The 25,407-nt window shown below is 40.8% G+C and overlaps 1 protein-coding gene across 2 annotated transcripts in view; it reads left to right on the top strand.

The window, feature by feature from the left end:
* Positions 1–5,338: 5,338 nt before the first annotated feature.
* The window catches only part of LOC133542869 (C-Jun-amino-terminal kinase-interacting protein 1-like), a 147,055-nt gene continuing 126,986 nt past the window's right edge, over positions 5,339–25,407 (top strand). Inside the window, exon 1 of one of the 2 annotated variants that reach the window (XM_061887081.1) lies at positions 5,339–5,474. In XM_061887081.1, the coding sequence (XP_061743065.1) occupies positions 5,383–5,474 (92 nt within the window). In that variant the 5' untranslated portion in view covers positions 5,339–5,382. Of the gene's footprint in view, positions 5,475–23,522; positions 23,837–25,407 lie in introns of those variants that run through there. The other variant, XM_061887082.1, reaches the window with a different exon arrangement.

The raw sequence follows: 25,407 nt of genomic DNA, 5'->3' as shown, positions 1-25,407 counted from the left end.
ATCATTTTCAACCCATATTCAGTTGAATGTGCTACAAAGACAACATATTTGATGTTCAAACTGATCAAAAAAAATTTGGGGGGCAAATAATCATTAACTTTAGAATTTGACGCCAGCAACACGTGACAAAGAAGTTGGGAAAGTTGGCAATAAATACTGATAAAGTTGAGGAATGCTCATCAAACATTTATTTGGAACATCCCACAGGTGTGCAGGCTAATTGGGAACAGGTGGGTGCCATGATTGGGTATAAAAGCAGCTTCCATGAAATGCTAAGTAATTCACAAACAAGGATGGGGTGAGGGTCACCACTTTGTAAGCAAATTGTCGAACAGTTTTAGAACAACATTTCTTAACGAGCTATTGCAAGGAATTTAGGGATTTTACCATCTACAATAAAATCATCAAAAGGTTCAGAGAATCGGGAGTAATCACTGGACGTAAGCGATGATATTACAGACCTTTGAGCCCTCAGGCGGTACTGCATCAAAAACCGACATCAGTGTGTAAAGGACATCACCACATGGGCTCAGGAACACTTCATAAAACCACTGTCAGTAACTACAGTTGGTCGCTACATCTGTAAGTGCAAGTTAAAACGCCACCATGCAAAGCGAAAGCCATTTATCAACAACACCCAGGAACGCCGCCGGCTTGGCTGGGCCCGAGCTCATCTAAGATGGACTGATGCAAAGTGGAAAAGTGCTCTGTAGTCTGACGAGTCCACATTTCAAATTATATTTGGAAACTGTGGACCTGGTGTCCTCCAGAACAAAGAGGAAAATAACCATACGGATTGTTATAGGCGCAAAGTTCAAAAGCCAGCATCTGTGATGGTATGGGGGTGTATTAGTGCCCAAGGCATGGGTAACTTACACATCTCAGATGACACCATTTATGCTGAAATGTCCATACAGGTTTTGGAGCAACATATGTTGTCATCCAAGCAACGTTATCATGAACGCCCGTGCTTATTTCAGCAGGACAATGCCAAGTCACGTGTTACAACAGCGTGGCTTCGTAGTAAAAGAGTGCGGGTACTTTCCTGGCCCGCCTGCAGCTCAGAAAAGTCTCCCATCGCAAATGTGTGGCGCATTATGAAGCGTAAAATAGGACAGCGGAGACACCGGACTGTTGAACGACTAAAGCTCTACATAAAAAAAGAATGGGAAATAATTCCACTTTCAAAGCTTCAACAATTAATTTCCTCAGTTCCCAAACGTTTATTGAGTGTTGTTAAAAGAAAAGGTGATGTAACACAGTGGTGAACATGCCCTTTCCCAACTACTTTGGCATGTGTTCCAGCCTTGAAATTCAAAGTTAATTATTATTTGCAAAAAAAAAAATAAAGTTTATGAGTTTGAACATCAAATATCTTGTCTTTGTAGCATATTCAACTGAATATGGGTTGAAAAGGATTTGCAAATCATCGTATTCTGTTTATATTTACATCTAACACAATTTCCCAACTCATATGGAAACGGGGTTTGTATATTGTGTGATGTTTTTGCATTCTATATTTGTTGGTGAATAATTTTTACACTTATTTGAGTTGTTATCAAAGTATACAAAAGTTGTTTTTTGTCAACGCTTGCCTTTGTATAACATGAGTGTATTGTGTGTGACCTTATATCATTAATAAATGGTTGACTTGCTGCAATTTGGATCCATCTATCCCAACACAACATTTCCTTGTGGTTTACATAACAGGCAATGGTGGTTCTTGGCTCAAAATGTTGCATAGATTATGTTTTACACATCATCTTCAAGCAGCATCCGGATGTGCCGTTTTGTGGGCGGTCTTATTTACATGGCTCACCTTTAAATGAGATTCAGACTTTACTCAAGTTCTTGGGGTTAATAATGTAAACTCACTATAAGGCACATTTTGTGTTGAAAAAATCCGGAGGCACACCACCGCCAGAAAACATTAAAAAAACAAAACTCAGTTGACAGTAAAAAGTTGAAGTCGCAATTGTTGGATACGACTTTAAACCATAGCCAAGCCTGCGTCAACATAGCTCTTGTCTCAAAGTAGGTGTACTGTCACCACCTGTCACATCATGCTGTGACTTATTTTGAGTTTTTTTTAGTGTTTTCCTGTGTGTAGTTTCTTGCGATCCTATTTTGGTGGCTTTTCCTGTTTTGTTGGTATTTCATATACGGTCCGTAGAATCATCAAACGGTTCAGAGAATCTGGAGAAATCACTGCACGTAATCGATGATATTACGGACCTTTGATCCCTCAGGCGGTAGTGCATCAAAAAATGACATCAGTGTGTAAAAGATATCACCACATGGGCTCAGGAACACTTCATAAAACCACTGTCATTAACTACAGTATATTTCAGTTGTTTTTATCCTTCTTTGTGGGGACATTGTTGATTGCCATGTCATGTTTGGATGTACATTGCATCAGTAAGTCTTTGTTGTCGTCCAGCATTCTGTTTTTGTTTACTTTGTAGCCAGTTCAGTTTTAGTTTCGTTCTACATGGCCTTCCCTAACCTTCAATGCCTTTTCTTAAGGGCAGTCATCTTTGGTTTATTTTTGGTTTAAGCATTAGATACCTTCTTACCATACTTGCCAACTTTGAGACCTCCGATTTCGGGAGGTGGGGAGTGTGGGGTGGGGGCTGGGAGACGTGGTCGGGGGTGGGGCAGGGGGCGTGGTTGGGGGTGTGGTTAAGATGGGAGGAGTATATATACCGCTAGATTCACCAAGTCAAGTATTTCATATATATATATATATATATATAACAAATACTTTTCAACCCTTAACTCAATTCAACCCTTAACTCAACAATGAGTAGATGAGTGTTATGTGTGTGTAAATGTGTAAATAAATGAACACTGAAATTCAAGTATTTCTTTTATTTATATATATATATATATATATATATATATATATATATATATATATATATATGTGTGTGTATATATATATAACAAATACTTGTCTTTCAGTGAATTCTAGCTATATATATACAGTATATACAGTATATGTATATATATATATATATATATATATATATATATATATATATATAAAAATAAAATAAATACTAGAATTTCAGTGTTCATTTATTTACACATTTACACACACATAACACTCATCTACTCGTTGTTGAGTTAAGGGTTGAATTGTCCATCCTTGTTTTTCTAACCATATGCATGTACAGTAGATGGCAGTATTGTCCTGTTTGAGAGTGTCACAACATTGCTGTTTGCGGCAGACGAACTGCTTTACGGTAGACGAAAACGGACTGCTGTTGTTGTGTGTTGATTTACCGCGCTGGGAGGACGTTAATGAAACTGCCCAACAATAAACCCACATAAGAAACCAAAGAACTCGCCCTCGATCATTCTTTATATACGTCACTCAGGTCCGCATGGAGCTGGAGGGGGCGTGGCCTCCTGCTCCGCCTGGATTTCGGGAGATTTTCGGGAGGAAATTTGTCCCGGGAGGTTTTCGGTAGCGGCGCTGATATTTCGTGAGTCTCCACGGAAAATCCGGGAGGGTTGGCAAGTATGCTTTTTACCTGCACTCTGCCTCCCGCTCTTTCTGACTTCTGCCACCTACTGATATGGAAGAGCGTTACACGGATACTCAGCACCAACACTAAACAAAAACACATCATTTGCAGACTATAGTTACTGGTTTGCAAAACATATATCCAGAGGTGGGTAGTAACGCGCTACATTTACTCCGTTACATTTACTTGAGTAACTTTTGGGATAAATTGTACTTCTACGAGTAGTTTTTATTCAACATACTTTTACTTTTACTTGAGTATATTTATAGAGAAGAAACGCTACTTTTACTCCGTTCCATTTATCTACATTCAGCCCGCTACTCGCTACTTTTTTTTTTATCGATCTATTAATGTTTGTTTTGGTTTATGACAGAGATTCAAAGTAGGATCTACGCATGCCTGCGTTTCACCAATCACATGCAGTCACTGGTGACGTTGGACCAATCAAACAGAGCCAGGCGGTCACATGAGCCGACTTAAACAAGTTGAAAAACTTATTGGGGTGTTACCATTTAGTGGTCAATTGTACGGAATATGTACTGTACTGTGCAATGTACTAGTAAAAGTTTCAATCAATCAATCAAAAGTGTAAAGAAAAAAAGACACTTTTAATTCCACCGTACTTCCCGTCAAAAGCCTAAAGACTGATCGCACAGTTCCTGTCTTCACAATAAAAGCGCGGCTCCATCGCGCCTGCGCTAACAAAATAAGAGTCTCCGAAAGCCAGCGCAAACAAGCTAGCAAGCTACGGAGTTTGCCGCCAATGTATTTTTTGTAAAGTGTATAAAAACGAATATGGAAGCTGGACAAATAAGATGCCAAAAACCAACGACTTTCATGTGGTATTAGACAGAAAAGAGGAACTTTTTTTTCCTTCCATTTGAAAACGTGGACGTTATCATCAATACTGTCTGATTCCAATCAATGCATGTCATCAGAATCAGGTAATACACCAATTTATATTCTTGTCTTCATGAAAGATAGGAATTTATGTGTTAAAAATGTATGTATATTCATTAAAACACCTTTAACATGTCAACAAAAACGGCAAAATAAATAAATATACATTATATACTGTATATATACATGTATATATGTATATATATATATGATATGTGTGTGAATATATGATATGTGTGTGTATGTATATATGAGGTAGATCACCTCGACTTGGTCATTTATTAAGTAATTGATAAACTTTGAAAAACTTATTTGGGTGTTACCATTTAGTGGTCAATTGTACGGAATATGTACTGTACTGTGCAATCTACTAATACAAGTTTCAATCACTCAATCAATCAATCTAATCAATGAATGCCTACTGAGGTTATGGTGCTGTTAAGTTATTGTGGCTCAATGTGCCATTTTTTTTATTTTATTTTAATGTACTATTATTTAATATATATTATTGTTTTAATTGCTTAAGAGATATTCCTGGCTCTGAATTTGCTCATTGCTATTTTTATGTTTTTGTGCATGTGTTGCCGTAATCAGGTTACTCATCAGTTACTCAGTACTTGAGTAGTTTTTTCACAACTTACTTTTTACTTTTACTCAAGTAAATATTTGGGTGACTACTCCTTACTTTTACTTGAGTAATAAATCTCTAAAGTAACAGTACTCTTACTTGAGTACAATTTCTGGCTACTCTACCCACCTCTGCATATTTTTAACCCAAATAGGTGAAATTATATAACCTCCGCGGCACACCAGATTGTATTTCGGCACAGTGGTTGGAAAACAAATAAGTTACAAGCTGGGCATCGTCGTTGAGTGTGAAATATCCCACACCCCGCGAAGGCAGCATCGTGTGCCAGCCTATCGCCGGGTGTCTCAGGTGAGTCCGTCGATGTTGCCGCGCGGCATGGCGGACGGCGAGGAGAGAGACGTTAGCCCGCCGTCAGCCCGCTGCCTCCGTGTGGAGTCTCCCACCAGCTGGAGGTAAGAACCTGCGTGGGCTCGACGCCATGAGTGTGGATTTAGAGGCGGGGAGACAGAGTGTGTGTGTCTCTTTAGGAGCAGTTACATGATGATGGCGCCTCTCGGCGTGTTGGTCCTGCTTTGCAAGTGTTATTGACTTCTAGTTTTCACTTGGGTGTGTCTCGGCTCACTCTAATAATGTCAATTATTAAAGAAACTGACTTGAATTAAATGTTTACACCGGTTCGACACCCTCAATATAATTAAATAGGAAACAATTATATTTTTTTAAAGGGGTGTAACGATTCAACAACGACCCGATTCTTAATTTCATGTTGCCGATACCATTAAGGGGCGATATTAGTTTGTTTAGAACGATATGACAGTGAGGTGAAATCGATTCACTCACTTTTTTTAGTAAAAACAAACAAACAATCAAGCTATGTGACTGTGAAATACAAACCCCGTTTCCATATGAGTTGGGAAATTGTGTTAGGTGTAAATATAAACGGAATACAATGATTTGCAAATCATTTTCAACCCATATTCAGTTGAATATGCTACAAAGACAACATATTTGATGTTCAAACTGATAAACCTTTTTTTTTTTTGTAAATAATCATTAACTTTAGAATTTGATGCCAGCAAAATGTGACAAAGAAGTTGGGAAAGGTGGCAATAAATACTGATAAAGTTGAGGAATGCTCATTAAACACTTATTTGGAACATCCCACAGGTGTGCAGGCTAATTGGGAACAGGTGGGTGTCATGATTGGGTATTAAAAAAAGCTTCCCAAAAAATGCTCAGTCTTTCACAAGAAAGGATGGGGTGAGGTACACCACTTTGTCCACAACTGCGTGAGCAAATAGTCAAACAGTTTAAGAACAACGTTTCTCAAAGTGCAATTGCAAGAGATTTAGGGATTTCAACATCTACGCTCCATAATATCATCAAAAGGTTCAGAGGATCTGGAGAAATCACTCCAGGTGAGCGGCATTGAATGACCGTGACCTTCGATCCCTCAGACGGCACTGTATCAAAAACCGACATAAATATCTAAAGGATAACACCACACAGGCTCAGGAACACTTCAGAAAACCACTGTCACTAAATACAGTTGGTCGCTACATCTGTAAGTGCAAGTTAAAACTCTACTATGCAAAGCAAAAGCCATTTATCAACAACATCCAGAAATGCCGCCGGCTTCTCTGGGCCCGAGATCACCTAAGATGGACTGATGCAAAGTGGAAAAGTGTTTTGTGGTCTCTCGTGTCCACATTTCAAAATTGTTGTTGGAAATATTGGACATCGTGTCATACGGACCAAAGGGGAAGCGAACCATCCAGACTGTTATCGACGCAAAGTTCAAAAGCCAGCATCTGTGATGGTATGGGGGTGCATTAGTGCCCAAGGCATGGGTAACTTACACATCTGTGAAGGCACCATTAATGCTGAATGGTACATACAGGTTTTGGAACAACATATGCTGGCATCTAAGCGCCGTCTTTTTCATGGACGCCCCTGCTTATTTCAGCAAGACAATGCCAAGCCACATTCAGCACGTGTTACAACAGCATGGCTTCGTACAAAAAGAGTGCGGGTTACTTCCTGGCCCAAAATGTGTGGCGCATTATAAAGCGTAAAATACAATAGCGGACTGTTGAATGACTGAAGCACTACATAAAACAAGAATGGGAAAGAATTCCACTTTCAAAGCTTCAACAATTAGTTTCGTCAGTTCCCAAACGTTTATTGAGTGTTGTTAAAAGAAAATGTGATGTAACACAGTGGTGAACATGCCCTTTCCCAACTACTGTGTTGCAGCCATGAAATTCTAAGTTAATTATTTTTTGCAAAAAAAAGTAAAGTTTGAGTTTGACCATCACATATTTTGTATTTGTATATGGGTTAAAAAGGATTTGCAAATCATTTTATTCCGTTTATACAGTGGGGCAAAAAAGTATTTAGTCAGCCAGCGATTGTGCAAGTTCTCCCACTTAAAATGATGACAGAGTTCTGTAATTTTCAACATAGGTACACTTCAACTGTGAGAGACAGAATGTGAAAAAAAAAATCCAGGAATTCACATTGTAGGAATTTCAAAGAATTTATTTTGAAATTATGGTGGAAAATAAGTATTTGGTCAACCATTCAAAGCGTTCACTGATGGAAGGAGGTTTTGGCTCGAAATTTCACGATACATGGCCCCATTCATTCTTTCCTTAACACGGATCAATCGTCCTGTCCCCTTAGCAGAAAAACAGCCCCAAAGCATGATGTTTCCACCCCCATGCTTCACAGTAGCTATGGTGTTCTTGGGATGCAACTCAGTATTCTTCTTCCTCCAAACACGACGAGTTGAGTTTATACCAAAATGGATACATGGATGATACAGCAGAGGATTGGGAGAATGTCATGTGGTCAGACGAAACCAAAATAGAACTTTTTGGTATAAACTCAACTCGTCGTTGAGTTTATACTAAATGATAAAAAAAAAAGTTAAACATTTTTTTTATCATGTACATTACATAAAAATACTAAAATTCTTGGAAAAAAAGTTAGTGGCAGTACAATAATTTCTGTTTTTAAATGGATGCTCAAATCCGTGTATGGATATGTAGGACCAGTTCAAAAGTAACAATCATAAAATGTTTCAAAGATGAGACGCAATAAATAAAACATGATATCTCAACTTTGTGCAGTGATTGTGTTCCACTTCCACAGCAGAATATTATTAAGAACACCTACTCATATGCATAATTGGATTGCTGAAGCAATAAAGAGGATAGCTGTAGACTTGATGATCATATAACCTGCTGCCTTGCTTCTAATCTACATGTTGAAGAGTCACACTGGGAGGAAATAGATGATCACTCTGTGGTCATTTTGACTGTTCAGTATTTGGACGATGTCTTTGTATGATTTTTAACTTGATAAACAACCCAAATGGATGTGAAACACAAACATGTCATTGAAATTTAAACATTCAGCTTTAATTGAAGTGACAAAAATCAATCAATCAATCAATGTTTATTTATATAGCCCCAAATCACAAATGTCTCAAAGGACTGCACAAATCATTACGACTACAACATCCTCGGAAGAACCCACAAAAGGGCAAGGAAAACTCACACCCAGTGGGCAGGGAGAATTCACATCCAGTGGGACGCCAGTGACAATGCTGACTATGAGAAACCTTGGAGAGGACCTCAGATGTGGGCAACCCCCCCCCCTCTAGGGGACCGAAAGCAATGGATGTCGAGCGGGTCTAACATGATACTGTGAAAGTTCAATCCATAGTGGCTCCAAGACAGCAGCGAGAGTCCCGTCCACAGGAAACCATCTCAAGCGGATCAGCAGCGTAGAGATGTCCCCAACCGATACAGGTGAGCGGTCCATCCTGGGTCTCGACTCTGGACAGCCAGTACTTCATCCATGGTCATCGGACCGGACCCCCTCCACAAGGGAGGGGGGGACATAGGAGAAAGAAAAGAAGCGGCAGATCAACTGGTCTAAAAAGGAGGTCTATTTAAAGGCTAGAGTATACAGATGAGTTTTAAGGTGAGACTTAAATGCTTCTACTGCTATTCGTTCACATCATTATTATTGCTGACTTAGAAGTGGTCCTGCACCTTGGAGAGAAGTTAGCTGCGTGCCAGAACGCTGCATTGCGTTGAGGACATGTTTGTTCGAGATTTGTAGACGCTACTAAAATGTGTCATCAACATGTCATGCATTATCACGATAGTATTAAAATCTCTATTGTCGGGCAAATGTGTATCATTTATATTTTATATTCAGACAACCCTAATACACAACATTGTGTCTTGTACCATTTTGTCGCTTATAAGGCGCACTAAAAATCTTTTTTTTTTTTTTTCAAAACTCGACAGCGCGCCTTATAACCTGGTCCGCCTAATGTCTCCTGTCCAAAGGCAAAACCCAGTAACTCAATTTTGGTCAAAACTGAGCTGATAATAATTTTGGAGTTCCTAGGTGTATGCGATATTGTAATTTGTTCCGTAAGTAAGCTGTTACGCGCATGGCAGGACCTAGCAACTACCACATAGCCGCTCGTCGGGACCCAGGATGGACCGCTCGCCTGTATCGGTTGGGGACATCTCTACGCTGCTGATCCGCCTCCGCTTGAGATGGTTTCCTGTGGACGGGACTCTCGCTGCTGTCTTGGATCCGCTTTGAACTGAACTCTCGCGGCTGTGTTGGAGCCACTATGGATTGAACTTTCACAGTATCATGTTAGACCCGCTCGACATCCATTGCTTTCGGTCTCTAAAGAGGGGGGGGGGGTTGCCCACATCTGAGGTCCTCTCCAAGGTTTCTCATAGTCAGCATTGTCACTGGCGTCCCACTGGATGTGAATTCTCCCTGCTCACTGGGTGTGAGTTTTCCTTGCCCTTTTGTGGGTTCTTCCGAGGATGTTGTAGTCGTAATGATTTGTGCAGTCCTTTGAGACATTTGTGATTTGGGGCTATATAAATAAACATTGATTGATTGATTGATAGATACAACAGAAAAACCTAGTATCTCAAGGGACCAATCGGAGCTTCTTTGTCAGTGGCCTTTAATGAGACATTTGCACGAATGGGGGCCGACGGTCAACCTGATTATGTGATATTATGGCACGAGGGGATATTTGGAAGATTGGCCCAGGACGTTGCAAGCACCTTCATTAAATGTATTGTTCTTGATTCTTCCCCTTGCATACTCTTTTGGGCAGATAACTGTGGAGGTCAAAATAAAAACTGGACGCTGTCCACGGCTCTTGCCCAATGTGCAAACGCATCCGAGGCCCATCCGAGATTGTGATAAAATATCTGGAGAAAGGGCCCACGTTCATGAGAGCAGATTCAATCCATGGCTCAATCGGCAAGAAAACGAAAGCTCAGGAAAACATCTATACGTTTGACGACTTTGTAGATCTTTGTAAGACAGCATCAAGGTAGATTGGTTTTCCTTTGTTTTCTCAAAATCAGCTAGAAGCGAGTTACTAGGTTTTGCCTTTGGACGGGGGATGTAGGGAATAATTCTGGTTTTACTTACCGGCCTCGAAGCAATTTTATTTGGTACATGATGAAAATATAAGTGTGACCAGTAGATGGCAGTCAAACATAAGCGAAATGTGTAGACTGCTATATAATGGCAGTCACACACAAGAGATATGTGTAGACTGCAATATGACTCAAGTAAACAACACCAACATTTTATATGTTCCATTGAAAATATTACACACGACACTCAAATATCTATTAAAATGTTTTAGTACGACTTTTGTAAGCTATGAAGCTGCATCGCTTGATGGATTGTACTGTGCTTCAACATACAAGTATTATTATAGTGTTTATAAGGTTAGACATATCTAGCATTTTTTTTGCAATATTATGCAAAAGCAACTTCTCTTACCTTCTGGTACCAGCTGATCTGTATATGGGATCTGCATAAGTCCTGAAAAATTGCGCGAGTCCGCTTTTGTAGTCGATAAGCTTCTTCTTTTTCTCTATCTTTTTGTTCTGGGACATTCATCCTCCGCTGTTGCCATTTCTAATATAAAATACTGTAAAGTCCTTACTCATATCCGTCAGTAAACTCGCCATGAAAGCGCTAAAACATACCGGTATAGTGAGTTTACATTATTCACCCAAGGAACTTTAGTTATTAGAGCGTTCCGGTCGGACGGTTTTTCACGGGACACTTTTCCGGCGGATGAGGCGATGCTGCTCCGTCATTGATATAAGTAAAGTCTGAATGTCATTAAAACAGTTAGCTCCATCTTTTGACACTTCTTCCACTCCCGTCCTTGCACGCTACACACAATTGACAGAGAAAAGACGCTGCCAATGGTGAGCCGCGTAAATAAGACCGCCCACAAAACGGCGCAACCTGAAGCGACTGTCAGAGAGTGGCTTGAAGATGATCTGTAAAACATAAATCAAATCAAATCAAATCAACTTTATTTCTAAAGCACATTTAAAATTTACCACAGGGGTAGCCAAAGTGCTGTACAATGGACAGGTTAAAAGACAATACAAGGACCGAGCAAACAACACAACACAAACAGAACATGATAAAAAATAAATAAATAAAACATATAAACATAAAAACAGGTTCACAGCAGGTGTATAATGGGGCGCCATTGCAGGATGGATATCACTTAGTGTTAAAAGCCAAGGGAGAAAAGTATGTTTTTAAGAGAGGTTTAAAAACAGGAAGAGAGGAGGCTTGTCTAACACTCAGACGTAGGTCGTTCCAGAGCTTGGGAGCAGCAGCAGCAAAAGCTCTGTCACCTCTAAGTTTCAGCCTTGTGTCAGGGACCGTCAAAAGCAGCTGATCGGCTGATCTTAGGGATCGAGTGGGGCAGTAAGGCTGAAGGAGGTCGGAGAGATATGTTGGCGTGAGGTTGTTTAGACATTTAAAAACAAATAGAAGGAGTTTAAAATTGATTCGATAACGCACAGGGAGCCAGTGTAGGGACGCTAATATAGGGGTGATGTGGTCACGTCTGCAGGTCTGTGTTAGCAGACGAGCAGCAGAGTTCTGCAGGAGCTGCAGGCCTGGCTAATGCCCACATACAGGGCATTGCAGTAGTCCAAACCATTCCAGATAAAGGCGTGAATTAATTTCTCAAGGTCATGTCCTGACAGAAGTGGTTTCACTTTCGCTATTTGGCGTGATTGATAAAAGCTTTTTTGAACGACGCTGCTGATTTGTTTTTCGAATTTAAAATCTGAGTCGAACTTTACCCCCAGATTTGTGACACAGTTGCTGAGATACGGGGTCAGAGTGCCGTGGTCAACATTTTGCAACATTTTGACCAAAGAACCACCATTACATGTTATGTAGACCACAAGGTAGTGTTTTAAATGTATATATTTTTTTTAATAATGACTCCTTTAATGCGCCCAATGATCCGGTGCGCCTTATAATATGAAAAAAGATCGAAAATAGACAATTCATCGGCAGTGCGCCTTATAAACTGGTGTGCCTTCTTATGGTCCGGAAAATACGGTAGTTCCCTGCTATCAACCAAGATTTAGCTTTTTGTAAATGATTGAGGAAAGTCTGTTATCATCCATTTATGGACTCGTGTAAACTGTATTTGCAACCAGATACTCTGAAATCACATGCATGTTTCTTAGCCAATGTTTTGTTCCTGAGACACAGGAGCAGCAAGCCTAGAAAATTGTGTAGTGTATTCAATCATTGTGACCTCATTTTCAAAGCTCTAAAACTTTCATGACTGTTGTCTATGGAGAGTTGCTCCGTTGTCTTTTGAAGTTGAGTACAACATATTTGTATTGCTTTTCACTAAATGAATGTAACCCCTGTAACACCTAAAAACAAAACAAGCAATAGCATTAACGCAGTTACTGTAAAACATTTTGAAATGTAATCACTTTCTTCTATGCATTGTAGAGAAAATAAAACATAGAGGGGATTTTCCTACCGTTATTTTAGGTACACTGTACCCTCATCGGCGTTCACTCGGACGAGTATGACGATCTTCCTGGTAGGGGTTTATCCCTTTATGGAGGATGCCTGTGTGTGACTTTGTTTAACATGGAGAGACTGGTGCATAGACAATCACCACACGATCCTTGACAGAATCGGGTCAGGGTCCAGTGGAATGGAGTCCAAGACGACTGGGGACCCTTTTCTGCTGTAGCCTTCTTCAGCCATTGCAGCCGTTGTGGTAGTTCTTAAATCTACCGTCTTCCGCCTGCTCCGCCGTTGAGGTCTTCATCGTATCCCTGGCTAGGGGGCAGTCAGGTACTAGGCCTTTGCCAAGGGCCACCTGGGGTAACAGTAGTAAAGGGGTTAACCTCCCAGTGCCCCAACACCCCATAGAGGAGCCTCGCGTTTTGCCCAGGACAGACAGTACCCTAGTCCTTCAATGGCACCACTCATCAAGAAGGTTTCAATGCATGCAACTATTTACAAAAACTACAACATGAATCATGCATAAACACAGATTAATCACTAGGCCTGGGCCAATAACACATTTCGCTGGACAATATAGTGTCTCACAATTTTCAAGTTATTGCTGATAACGAGGAATGTAGCGAGAAACGGTGTAACGATAAGCCGCAGTAAAACCTTTCCACGGTTAGTATTACCGTTTTAAATAAAAATATTGTGATTGTGATTAATAGAACTTTAATAAACTCACGGACCGGTGACACTAGTCCTTTACAGGTGAAGCAAGATAGTTCTAGCTAGCTCAAATGCAAACATGAAAACAAGTGACTTAAATGTCTTGTACCATTAAAAAAACGTTCCCCAATCCAACTAAACCCATTACTGTCCGAGCAACTCTGATATTCAAATGTGCACATTAACCTACGAGCTGTGCTCTCTTTGGACAGACATCGATCGAAACTCGAAGCAATCGGACGACAGGAAGTGAATTCGCATAAACCAGATGTGGCACAACCAACACACGTTTATGTTCCTTATCACAAAAAAAAAAAACATTACAACTTTTACAAATTAAAACAAAAGAAGATACACATATTTAAACACCTCAAAGATAATAGGACTCTTAACTGGCCAGAACAATAATATTACATAACATATTTATTATGTGTGGCTATTTATTTATTGTACCGTATTTTTCGGACTATAAGTCAGTTTTTTTCATTGTTTGGCCGGGGGGTGCGACTTATACTCAGGAGCAACTTATGTGTGAAATTATTTACACGTTACCGTAAAACAGGGGTGGGCATTACGTCGATCGCGATCGACTGGTCGATCTCGGAGGGTGTGTCAGTCGATCTCAAGCCAGGCATTAAAAAATAGACATAAAAATGAGCAATCATCAATCATACCAAGACTTCACTTTCGCCAGTTGTTTGACATTCTCGGCACCCGAGGATCTTGTGAGATGACGCTGGCTGCTGCGAGCTCATATTTAAGAAAAAAATCACTAACAGGGCGGACGCAGAGAAACACATTTTATTTCTAAAGACTCCGTACCTACTGTCAAAACTCTAAAGGCCGACCGCACAGTTCCTGTCTTCACCATAAAAGACCTGTTTCATCCTGCCTGTGCTAACAAAATAAGAGTCTCAGAAAGCTAGCGTGCACAAGCTAGCAAGCTACGGAGTTTGATGCCAATGTATTTCTCCCCCGCCCTCAGCGACCGCTTTCTCACTTGCTTGCCCACCCGCACAGTCACCGACGTCACTCACCTGCTGCCAGACATTAAAGGGCCACACACATATGCTACTCTCATAACAAAGTGTTTAAAAACGAGTATGCAAGTTGGACAAATGCGATGCCAAATCCAACCACTTTCATGTGGTATTGGACAGAAAGGAGGACTTTTTTTCTCCTCCATTTGAAAATGCGGACGTTATCAGCACCACTGTCTGATTCTAATCAATGCAAGTCATCAGAATCAGGTAATACACTAACTTATATTCTTGTCTTCATGAAAGAAAGGAATCTATATGTGTTAAGCATGCTTGTATTATCATTAAACACCATTAACTTGTTAATAAAAATGTCTCTTTCATAAATAAATGAATATAAATTAAAAATATGAATGAGGTAGATGACCACGATTGGTCAATGGAAAAGTAGGTTCCCTGCAGAAAAAGTGTGAGCACCCCTGATTTAGCTCATTCACGTAAGAGACTAGACCAGGGGTAGGGTACCTGTGGCTCTAGAGCCAGATGTGGCTCTAGAGCCAGATGTGGCTCTTTTGATGACTGCATCTGGCTCTCGGATAAATCTGAGCTGACATTGCGTAACACGATAATAATCGCAGTGTTAAAAAAAAAGTTCAAAATATAAAACATTCTCATGCATTTTTAATACATCCATCCGTTTTCTACCGCACCAGTTCAAGAAGTTGCGTTAATGGTAAGAAGTTACTTATTTATTATTGGTTAGTGTAGGGCTTGCCCTCCTGGGGGTTTTTCAGACCACCAAGCACCGCATGAGAGCCTGTTTCAGGGTTACAATATTGTTTTATTTTTCAATAAGTCTCTCAGTTTCTTTCCAGCAATTGTCTTTTCCTCTTTCGTTCTCGCTCGCGCTCTTGCTCCAATGCCAACCCCTTCCTTCCTCCTGGCTGCTGCTTATAACAGAGCGACAGGTGATTAGATAACAAGGCCCAGGCGGGCCTTCTACGCACCTGTCGCTGATTTCGAGGCCGATCCTGGCAACACCCCACTTCGCTGCAGGCCCACAGGCCACGCCCCCTCCACAGTTAGCTTCATAATAACAGTGTTATTACAAAGAATAAGAGACCTATTATACTCTGGAAATGTTGGTCTTACTTAAAAATGCACGCATTTAGTTGTGTTCAGTGTTGAAAAAAATATTATATGGCTCTTACGGAAATACATTTTCAAATATTTGGATTCTTAGCTCTCTCAGGCAAAAAGGTTCCCGACCCCTGGACTAGACGTATAAGATTTCATGGGATTTAGGAGTGACAGATTGTTTGGTAAACATATAGCATGTTCTATATGTTAGAGTTATTTGAATGACTCTTACCATAATATGTTAGGTTAACATACCAGGCACCTTCTCAGTTGTTATTTATGCCTCATATAACGTACACTTATTCAGCCTGTTGTTCACTATTGTTTATTTATTTTAAATTGCCTTTCAAATGTCTATTCTTTCTGTTGGGTTTTATCAAATAAATTTCGCCAAAAAATGCAACCTAGGTATATATGTTTTTTTCCTTCTTTATTATGTATTTTCGGCAGGTGTGACTTATACTCCGGAGCCACTTATACTCTGAAAAATACGGTACTTAAAGGGTCTGTTTGCAACATTTACACAGATGTCTAGAATGTACTAACTTTCCAATGTATTTTAAGCATTATATCCCACCCTATTACGGCTTGTGAGACGTAATGATGTTTTAAACAGTTATTTTTTTTAATCTATCCTCTTATCCTGGGGCAGACTGGCTCGTAGATGCACACGCAAGTTAAAATCCTCCACTGTTGCGATTTCTTATAAAAAGTAGGCTATAGTTATACCAATCAATAGACCTGATATGGAAGAGCTAAAACCTACAATAAGGCTGACAAGGACTTTGGCATGTAAATAAGACCCTATTAATATTATAATAGCTATTTGGATAGCTTGCGTTTGCTTAAATTATTTATCATTTTTATCAATTATGCAAAGTTCGGCAAGGTATTTACATATTTCATATTGCATCTATATTTTATTGACTTTTAATGCTTGAATCTCCATCCATCCATCTTCTTCCGCTTATCCGAGGTCGGGTCGCGGGGGCAACAGCCTAAGCAGGGAAACCCAGACCTCCCTTTCCCCAGCCACTTCGTCTAGCTCTTCCCGGGGGATCCCGAGGCGTTCCCAGGCCAGCCGGGAGACATAGTCTTCCCAACGTGTCCTGGGTCTTCCCCGTGGCCTCCTACCGGTTGGACGTGCCCTAAACACCTCCCTAGGGAGGCGTTCGGGTGGCATCCTGACCAGATGCCCGAACCACCTCATCTGGCTCCTCTCGATGTGGAGGAGCAGCGGCTTTACTTTGAGTTCCTCCCGGATGGCAGAGCTTCTCACCCTATCTCTAAGGGAGAGACTCAAACTCATTTGGGCCGCTTGTACCCGTGATCTTATCCTTTCGGTCATGACCCAAAGCTCATGACCATAGGTGAGGATGGGAACGTAGATCGACCGGTAAATTGAGAGCTTTGCCTTCTGGCTCAGCTCCTTCTTCACCACAACGGATCGGTACAACGTCCGCATTACTGAAGACGCCACACCGATCCGCCTGTCGATCTCACGATCCACTCTTCCCCCACTCGTGAACAAGACTCCTAGGTACTTGAACTCCTCCACTTGGGGCAGGGTCTCCTCCCCAACCCGGAGATGGCACTCCACCCTTTTCCGGGCGAGAACCATGGACTCGGACTTGGAGGTGCTGATTCTCATTCCGGTCGCTTCACACTCGGCTGCGAACCGATCCAGCGAGAGCTGAAGATCCCGGTCAGATGAAGCCATCAGGACCACATCATCTGCAAAAAGCAGAGACCTAATCCTGCGGTCACCAAACCGGAACCCCTCAACGCCTTGACTGCGCCTAGAAATTCTGTCCATAAAAGTTATGAACAGAATGGGTGACAAAGGACAGCCTTGGCGGAGTCCAACCCTCACTGGAAATGTGTTCCACTTACTGTCGGCAATGTGGACCAAGCCCTGGCACTGATCATACAGGGAGCGGACCGCCACAATAAGACAGTCCGATACCCCATAGTCTCTGAGAACTCTCCACAGGACTTCCCGAGGGACACGGTCCAATGCCTTCTCCAATATTCACAACAAATTGGAGGAGTCAGCAAAATGTCATTTAAGATTTGTATGATGACAGTAAAGATGATTCTGATGTATGTTCAAACAACAACATGAGTGCAAAATGTTCCTTACTTCTTTGTCTTGGACTGTTTTTGTGTGTGTGGTAACGTGTTGACGGGACAGGGTGAGTGACCGCTGTAAACACCAATCAATTAGAAGAAAAATAATTGCACAAACATAGTGATTGTCAAAAATATAGACAGTTTTAACACAAATGTGTTCCGTTAAACCAGTGGTTCTCAAATGGGGGTACGCGTACCCCTGGGGGTACTTGAAGGTATGCCAAGGGGTACGTGAGATTTTAAAAAAAATATTCTAAAAATAGCAACAATTAAAAAATCCTATTTAAATATATTTATTGAATAATATTTCAACAAAATATGAATGTAAGTTCATAAACTGTGAAAAGAAATGCAACAATGCAATATTCAGTGTTGACAGCTAGATTTTTTTGTGGACATGTTCCATAAATATTGATGTTAATGATTTCTTTTTTTGTGAAGAAATGTTCAGAATGTACCCAGCCTTCCGCCCGATTGTAGCTGAGATAGGCGCCAGCGCCCCCCGCGACCCCGAAAGGGAATAAGCGGTAGAAAATGGATGGATGGATGGATGTTTAGAATGAAGTTGATGAATCCAGATGGATCTCTATTACAATCCCCAAAGAGGGCACTTTAAGTTGATGATTACTTCTATGTGTAAAAAATCTTTATTTATAATTGAATCACTTGTTTATTTCTCAACAAGTTTTGAGTTATTTTTATATCTTTTTTTCCAAATAGTTCAAGAAAGACCACTACAAATGACCAATATTTTACACTTTTATGCAATTTAATAAATCAGAAACTGATGACATAGTGCTGTATTTTACTTCTTTATCTCTTGTTTTCAACCAAAAATGCTTTGCTCTGATTAGGGGGTACTTGAATTAAAAAAATGTTCACAAGGGGGTACATCACTGAAAAAAGGTTAAGAACCACTCCGTTAAACCACTAATGGTAAGATAAGATAGCCAATGGTGGCTTGTTATAATTTTTGATTTCAAGAATTTGACTGTGAGCAAATTGCAAACGGCCCATTTATTTAAAAAAAATATATAAAACTTGGTTATGAGTACTTTTTGAGCACATTTAAGAATACGTTGATAATAATGACAACTGAGCAGTCTGGTGTCAATAACCGTGATAAGACATTTTTTTTTTTTTATCATTAAAGGCCTACTGAAATGATATTTTCTTATTTAAACGGGGATAGCAGGTCCATTCTATGTGTCGTACTTGATCATTTCGCGATATTGACATATTTTTGCTAAAAGGATTTAGTAGAGAACATCGACGATAAAGTTCGCAACTTTTGGTCGCTAATAAAAAAGCCTTGCCTGTACCGGAAGTAGCAGACAATGTGTGCGTGACGTCACGGGTTGTAGGGCTCCTCACATCCTCACATTGTTTATAATCATAGCCACCAGCAGCTAGAGCTATTCGGACCGAGAATGCGACAATTTCCCCATTCATTTGAGCGAGATGAAAGATTCGTGGATGAGGAAATTTAGAGTGAAGGACTAGAAAATAAAAAGGCGATTGCAGTGGGAGCGATTGAGATCTTATTAGACACATTTACTAGGATAATTCTGGAAAATCCCTTATCTGCCTATTGTGTTGCTAGTGTTTTAGTGAAAGTAAATAGTACCTGAAAGTCAGAGGGGTGTGGCCACGGGCGTGTTGACGCCAGAGTCTCTGAGGGAAGTCACGGCAGCTGCAGCAGGACGGAAGCTCCGCTGATGTCTCTGGAAAACTGCCGGTTGACATGTAGTCAGGATCCATGTTCGCTTGACCTCTCTGATCCATAGTAAAGCTTCATCTTCGGGAATTTTAAACAAGGAAACATCGGCTGTGTTTTTGTGGCTAAAGGCTAAAAGCTTCCCACCTCCATCTTTCTACTTTGACTTCTCCATTATTAATTGAACAAATTGCAAAAGATTCAGCAACACAGATGTCCAGAATACTGTGTAAATATGCGATTAAAGCAGACTACTTATAGCTTTGGATCGGGCTGGAAAATAACGTCAAACGCACGCGTCATCATACCGCGACGTTTTCAACACGACACATCGCGGAAAATTTAAAATTGCAATTTCAATCAATCAATCAATGTTTATTTATATAGCCCCAAATCACAAATGTCTCAAAGGACTGCCCAAATCATTACGACTACAACATCCTCGGAAGAACCCACAAAAGGGCAAGGAAAACTCACACCCAGTGGGCAGGGAGAATTCACATCCAGTGGGACGCCAGTGACAATGCTGACTATGAGAAACCTTGGAGAGGACCTCAGATGTGGGCAACCCCCCGCCTCTAGGGGACCGAAAGCAATGGATGTCGAGCGGGTCTAACATGATACTGTGAAAGTTCAATCCATAGTGGCTCCAACACAGCCGCCAGAGTTCAGTTCAAGCGGATCCAAGACAGCAGCGAGAGTCCCGTCCACAGGAAACCATCTCAAGCGGAGGCGGATCAGCAGCGTAGAGATGTCCCCAACCGATACAGGCGAGCGGTCCATCCTGGGTCCCAACGAGCGGTCCATCCTGGGTCTCGACTCTGGACAGCCAGTACTTCATCCATGGTTATCGGACCGGACCCCCTCCACAAGTAAACTAAAAAGGCCGTATTAGCATGTGTTGCAATGTTAATATTTCATCATTGATATATAAACTATCAGACTGCGTGGTCGCTAGTAGTGGCTTTCAGTAGGCCTTTAAATCCCTATTATGCCCATACACTGTTCAAAATGGGAAAAAAAGCAGATTTTTTTTTTTTGCATAACTGTATAAAAAAATGTTTAATCTTAATATGCTCGAGGCTTTTTTTATATTGCTGTGTAATTGTTTTTGTCAGAATCAAAGACAACGTATTCGGGTTTTCGACAAGAACGCTTTAGTAAATACGATTCAAGCAATATGAATGTTGCTTCAGCGGCAGTTCCGATCACGCTGACCACGTACTGCTCTTTTTCAGTTCTGCTGAATCTGCACATTCCCTCTAATAGGCGTCGAGCTCTGCTCCTCTCAACACACTTACACACTCACACAGACTCACACATACATGCATAAACACCTCACCCTCTGTCATCATTAAGTCTGCTCCATATCGTCTTCTGGTACTTGTTTCGATCACACTGGATGTGGATCATATGTGGCAGAGCGACTCCCTACCAATGTTTCACATTGTTACCGCCTGATTTTCAGTCCTACGTGATTTGATTTGCAGTATTGATTTGCTGCTATTCCAGTAGGGTCAAAATCAGATCACCATCCTACAGGGTTCTTTGTGATTATTATGCCCTTTTCGAACAGCAAAATATGGCATTCAGTTAACAGTGTTTCACCTTTTCAAATGGAACAGCAAAACTACTATATTTATGTTACGTATGGTAGACGTCTGTGCTCTCAACATGGGGGCGTAGACCTCGGCCCTTTGCTGCACACATGCTGTATGACCATATGGCTGCATGTTTTTGGTTGACTGTAGGTCTGTGGATAAGGAAACAATTCTCTGCGATACTGTGTCATCTCATGCTATTTTTAATCCAGTTGGCACACTCAATACAAGCAGACTCTGTCGACAGAACATCCTATAGTTACCCGATCCAAGTTTTTGCACTTCCGATCCGATACCGATATTGTTTTTGCACTTCCGATCCGATACCGATACTGGCCTATCCGAGCATGTACTAAAGTTTAAAGGTATTTAGCCTACTTAGTTGTCGGATTCATTTTGAAAAGGGTTTTAGTACTCTTGATAACAACTATCCAGCTGAATTTGGTGAGTTTGAATCATACACAATGGTTGGTATTCACAAAATAGAAAAAATGATACATGACGAACAGAAATGGCATCATTAAACAGTAAACAAAGTGAACAGTATAACGTGCAAATAATGCTGTAAACATTATTAAAAAAAGCAAGACACACAAACAACCCGAGTGGGATAAAATGTCTATAACTCAGCATCAATGAACAAGTGTAAACTTAAAAAAATATATAAAAAAATATATAAAAAAACTATTTACACACTCCTTTTCAATTGTTTTCCCCAGTCAGGGGTGGGCAAACAATTGAAGTCCGAGCATAATGGGGAGATTCTTTCTAACAAAGACGAGCACTTCAAGATGCTTAGGTGTCAGCCTGCTCCTGTGTTTAGCAATGATGACTGAGGCTGTGCTAAAAAGTTTCTCACTCTCAAGAGTCATTAAAATGTCTTACAACTTTACCACCACGCTTGACTTCATTGTGGCATGTTTTGCACTCCACCTCTTCATATTTTTGTCTTGTAGGGTAAATAATCCCACGCAGCTGACATTTTTACCGGTAACTTTTAATTCACATGGTTAGAACACTGACCTGTAGATGTGTTGAAGGTGTGCTGGAAAATGCGGAATGGAAATTAGAAAGCAGCAGAAAAGTGGAATGTATTATTTAAATTTGTGCATTGGAAAACTGGATCTGGATTGGCATTTTCCCATGCTTTGGCAAATAGTAGTGAAACAAAAATGAATATTATCAACAACAGTAACAATATTAGTTAGAATTTCCACATAGCAGTGATTAAAAATCCCTCATTGAAATTATCACTGGACATTTATAAAAATTAAAAAAAGAACAAAAGTGCCACAGTGGCTTACACTTGCATCGCATCTCATAAGCTTGACAACACACTGTGTCCAATATTTTCACAAAGATAAGATAAGTCATATTTTTTGTTCGTTTAATAGTTAAAACAAATTTACATTATTGCAATCAGTTGATAAAACATTGTCCTTTACAATTATAAAAGCTTTAAAAAAAAAAAATCTACTGCTCTGCTTGCATGTCAGCAGACTGGGGTAGATCCTGCTGAAATCCTATGTATTGAATGAATACAGAATCGTTTTGGATCGGAAAAATATTGTTTTTGAATCTAGAATAGAATCTAATCGAAAAAATCGATATATTAACGAATCGTGACCCCAAGAATCGATATTAAATCGAATCGTGGGATACCCAAAGATTCACAGCCCTAATATATATATATACATATATATTAAAGTTAAATTGAGCAAATTGGCTATTTCTGGCAATTTATTTAAGTGTGTCGAGAATCGAATCGAATCCAAAAAATCAATATATTTTTGAATCGTGACCCCAAGAATCGATATTGAATCGAATCGTGGGACACCCAAAGATTCGCGGCCCTACAGGAAAGGGAAGGAAATTGTCCATCTTCGATGAAAGCCAAATGTTGAACGAGCCAAACTATAATGACGTTCACATTTTGTTATTTATACCAACAGGTTTTGAGTTTGCACATATTATTCCCCCCACATTTAAATTTTAATGAATTGTGGGACCTTTTTAATTGTGATATTCACCACATTCTACTGACAACTGGTCAGTTCAGTGCCATCAGTAATGACGCTCATAGTCATTTCTCTAAGCCTTGTGATGATGTACTACTTGGATGAATGGGAATAGGATGACAAAAGAAGTCCTGTATGATCAATGAGCCTCATGAATAATTGAGCACGGCTATGGTGCAGAGCAAGAGGAGTGCCCTGTTGTGCTGATGTTTCCCTCGCCAGGGCTTTCCGTCCTGTGGGTATTCTGCTAACACCAGCATTTTCCTGCCCGAGCGTAGTAAATCTGATGCGCTCGTAGTGTAAACATCATGGAGGAGAGAAGCAAGAGCAGATTATATAACACTCCTCTTAGATGGCTGCGGCTTCTCTGCATTGAATAATTCCCCCACTATGTTTGGAGGAGCAGCTCGGCTCTGATTCTAACGCTTCTCCCATCGACCCGTATGGGCTCTACCTCCACCCCTTTCTTCCTCCACGCTCCTCCCATCCTTCCGCCTGTCTTCTTCGCTCGCCAAACCCTGTGCACCTTCTCCTCTTCTCGGCTTCGGATGCCCTCCTCACTTACATTATGGACTCGGGAGGGGAAGGAGGAGAGGGTTGGATGGAGGACCAGTGGGAGAAATGGTAGGGTTGTTATGCACGTTTATCTCTGTTTTTTCCTGGCATGCAGCAATGCTGCTGTGTGACCTTGTTTGGGTTGTTTTTTTTTTTGCGTGCAACTGTTAACAGATTTTCCCCGGCAATTTGTCGACTTTCTGCATGTGAGAGCTCAGGGCTAGCTTGCCCTTGAATAGAAGGGTGTGCATATGGCTTTGTGTGTCTAAGAAAAGATGTAGAGCTTTGCAGAACAAAAATAGCACACACAACCCACATGATGTTGTTATGGCAGTATTGTGAGGCTCGGTGCGAATAGGCTTGTTTTCATACGTTCAAATGCTGGGTTATGATGAATGGCATCTGACAGGACCGTCCTGCTCTGGTCCTAAGTGTGTCCTTGCAGGAGGGCAAAGAGGATGAATGACCAGCCGTTTGCGGCACTGTAGTCTCTGAATGTGTGAGTTATTGGGGACATAAGAGGGACAAAATATCACCTAGCAATAGACTGGCGTCTGCAAATAAATCTAGCCCGCAGACTTTTTTTGGGGTTTGGGAATTACTAATAAGCCGGAGTCCTTTGAACGCAGATTTCTTGCCGGGACATATGGTACAATACAATCGGCAAGATAGGATGGAGCTAGACCGTGTAGTATTTTATACGTAAGTAGTAAAACCTTAAAGTCACATCTTAAGTGCACAGGAAGCCAGTGCAGGTGTAATGTGATCAAACTTTCTTGTTCTTGTCAAAAGTCTAGCAGCCGCATTTTGTACCAACTGTAATCTTTTAATGCTAGACATGGGGAGACCCGAAAATAATACGTTACAGTAGTCGAGGCGAGACGTAACAAACGCATGGATAATGATCTCAGCGTCTTTAGTGGACAGAATGGAGCGAATTTTAGCGATATTACGGAGATGAAAGAAGGCCGTTTTAGTAACGCTTTTAATGTGTGCCTCAAAGGAGAGAGTTGGGTCAAAGATAATACCCAGATTCTTTACCGTGTCGCCTTGTTTAATTGTTTGGTTGTCAAATGTTAGAGTTGTATTATTAAATAGAGGTCGGTGTCCAGCAGGACCGATAATCAGCCTTTCCGTTTTTTTGGCGTTGGGTTGCAAAAAGTTAACGGACATCCATTGTTTAATTTCATTAAGACACGCCTCCAGCTGACTACAGTCCGGCGTGTTGGTCAGCTTTAGGGGCATGTAGAGTTGGGTGTCATCAGCATAACAGTGAAAGCTAACACCGTATTTGCGTATGATGTCATGAAGAATGCAGGGCCAAGGACCGAACCCTGGGGAACTCCACACATTACCTTAACATAGTCCGAGGTAACATTGTTATGGGAGACGCACTGCATCCTATCAGTAACGACGTCCCACTGGGTGTGAGTTTTCCTTGCCCTTATGTGGGCCTACCGAGGATGTGGTAGTGGTTTGTGTTGTGGTTTGTGCAGCCCTTTGAGACACTAGTGATTTAGGGCTATATAAGTAAAAATTGATTGATTGATTGATTGAGGTTGTTGTTTGACATAACTCACTGGTATGTCAGTACAACATACCAGCAATACAACATATGGAATAAAATGTAATGACTTATA

This window comes from Nerophis ophidion, linkage group LG25 (genome assembly GCF_033978795.1).
Source record: "Nerophis ophidion isolate RoL-2023_Sa linkage group LG25, RoL_Noph_v1.0, whole genome shotgun sequence".
Lineage (NCBI taxonomy): Eukaryota > Metazoa > Chordata > Actinopteri > Syngnathiformes > Syngnathidae > Nerophis > Nerophis ophidion.
This window is presented reverse-complemented; position numbering and strand designations above follow the sequence as displayed.